Source organism: Opisthorchis viverrini (genome assembly GCF_000715545.1).
Source record: "Opisthorchis viverrini unplaced genomic scaffold opera_v5_13, whole genome shotgun sequence".
NCBI lineage: Eukaryota > Metazoa > Platyhelminthes > Trematoda > Opisthorchiida > Opisthorchiidae > Opisthorchis > Opisthorchis viverrini.
The window spans coordinates 1,424,773-1,426,975 of NW_008751669.1; the positions used below are offsets into that span (position 1 = coordinate 1,424,773).

Genomic DNA, 2,203 nt, shown 5'->3' on the forward strand with positions numbered 1-2,203 from the left:
AGAAGAATCTGCCACGGTTTGATATCAAAAGTGAGATAATGTTTGTTGTGATTATACTAATTTGCAAGATAATATGGGCATTTGGGTCAAATTCATCTGACTCCCTTGTTTATGGTATCCTTCGATTAAAGCACCTGATCGGCATGCACAAAGCCCTAGCGTTCTCCTACACTTATCGTCGCCCTCTTTTAAGTTGTCTCGTACACTAATGTAATGCCGAAAGCGTTACTAGTTATGTCACCATTTTGCGAAAAGTGTAATTCGTCACCAAGAGACAGACGTTCTTACTGTTTTACTGCTCGGCTGGTAAAATTTTTGGCAAAGATTCGGTATTCTGGTACCAATAATTCTAGCGAGCACAGACAAAAAGTAAATGAGCACATTTGGTGCGTACGCACTGGACCACAACAACTAAACAAGAACTCGTTCATGGGGCACGCGCCATAACCATCAAAATAGGAGTAAAAGACTTGCCGTTGAAAGGGAACGTGGAGTCCAAGGCTTCCCGTTTACGTCACTCCGGGCATTGTAATGTCCTAACTCATTGTTCCAAGACTCGTGTATGATGATCTATCAAAAAAATGATGGGACGTGGTAACATGACTATCATCTGGGAGAAGTTCAACAAAAACTTGCGTAAAAGCACCATAAATAATGCGTATAGAGGGCACACGAGCTTCAAAACACCTTGAAGGGGGTTTTCTAATGAACAGCCGTTGATTTTCGGCAACTAAGGATATCATCCCTGGAAAATTTTCATCGAATCAAGATATGGAAATTATCATGCCATGAACTTGGCAGCTGAGCGGACGTTAATTAGCAAACATAAGGTTGGATACCAAAAAATCCTACTTCCAGTTGACCACTGCCAACTAATAAAGAACCTCGAGGCCAACAGTTCCATATTGAATAGGCTATCGTGAGATCCGTAAAAGATTAGCAACAATAATCAGGCCACTTATCAGTGGTCACACGCACAACAGATTCGACTCATTGGCAAAATCCAAGAAGGATAGTCAAGTTTTCCACTATCAGCAAAATTTTAAAAAGGCTTCTATATGGCAACAAGTCACCAGCCTTATCGTCATCATCATCATTGTCGGCTGAATGAACCGCGTGCTTGTCGTACAGCGGCTGTAGCTGCCACAGTTTCGTTCACCGATGATTTGTGGAGGTGGGGTAGACAGCCGCGCATTGAAGGCGGGAGCTGATAAATTAGTGAGTAAATACAGCACTGTTAAGTAGAGGGAGTTGGGAAGGGAGTTATGCATTGAAGGCAACAACTTGGATGCATGAGTGCCATTGAGGGCGCGACTGGGCCCTGTCTGACAATGTCTCTAACCACTGATGTGGCCCGTCTCGGGGTCCCCAGACATTAGAGGCTGATAGTGAGCCTTCCATGGTCGTATCAATGACGAAGTTGAAGAGGAAACGTGAAAGAGGGCAGCCCTGTCTGACACCTCTTGATTTGGTGAACTCAGGCAAGAGATTCCCGTAGACCTTCAAACGGCCGGATATTTCGTACTTCATTTTTTCTTCCAACGGGTGATTAGGACTTACATTCCATTCATCCGTATGCAGTATCTCTACAGGCTGTGTAGCGAGAAGCCAGCTGAACTGTTCTTCGAAGTGTTCGGCCCATCTTTCCAGTCGACGTTTTTGCGAGTGAACTGATGAGCCATCTTTTTCACGTATCGTCTCACTGACCATCGCTTTCCTAGGGTCAGTCGATCGTATCCGTTGATATAGGGCAAGGCTGTTTCCGGTAGCAAAAGTCTTCTCCATCTCCCGAGCTTTCAATGTCTGCCAGAACTCCCAGTCCTCACTTAGACTTTACAATACTTAACGTTTGAGGGATTTTTGAGCGCCGTCGTGATCATTGCTTGTTGGGTATGGAGTTTTGGCATCGATCATGGACGGCGATATCGTCGACAACCAGTGGTCTTGTGGTCGAATCGGATAGGTCGGACAGACAGCACTAAACGCCGCTAACACGGATCCTTTCATAATGCACTACTCATGAGGTTACTGAAAATTCTTCGAGACATCACAAACGAGAGATTCAGCTGGGTTCCAGGCGAATCTCTCGAAAGAACCAAATTAGTTTGCAAATGAGTGTATATTCGCTAATTTCGTGCAATTTGGTTTCAAGTAGAACATAAGGTTGACGGAAACCCGGGGACTGCGCCTACCTGATGAGCCC

At 44.8% G+C, this 2,203-nt stretch overlaps 2 protein-coding genes across 2 annotated transcripts in view; one reads left to right on the forward strand and one right to left on the reverse strand.

Moving 5' to 3' along the window:
- T265_01229 (hypothetical protein) overlaps window positions 1–1,107 on the forward strand; it is a gene marked incomplete at both ends in the record, with an annotated part of 7,012 nt that extends 5,905 nt beyond the window's left edge. The window contains one exon of the mRNA XM_009165214.1: window positions 984–1,107. Within this exon, the coding sequence (XP_009163478.1) occupies window positions 984–1,107 (124 nt within the window). The remainder of the gene's footprint in view (window positions 1–983) is intronic.
- T265_01230 (hypothetical protein) overlaps window positions 1–1,785 on the reverse strand; it is a gene marked incomplete at both ends in the record, with an annotated part of 21,565 nt that extends 19,780 nt beyond the window's left edge. The window contains one exon of the mRNA XM_009165215.1: window positions 1,561–1,785. Within this exon, the coding sequence (XP_009163479.1) occupies window positions 1,561–1,785 (225 nt within the window). The remainder of the gene's footprint in view (window positions 1–1,560) is intronic.
- Window positions 1,786–2,203: the final 418 nt, after the last annotated feature.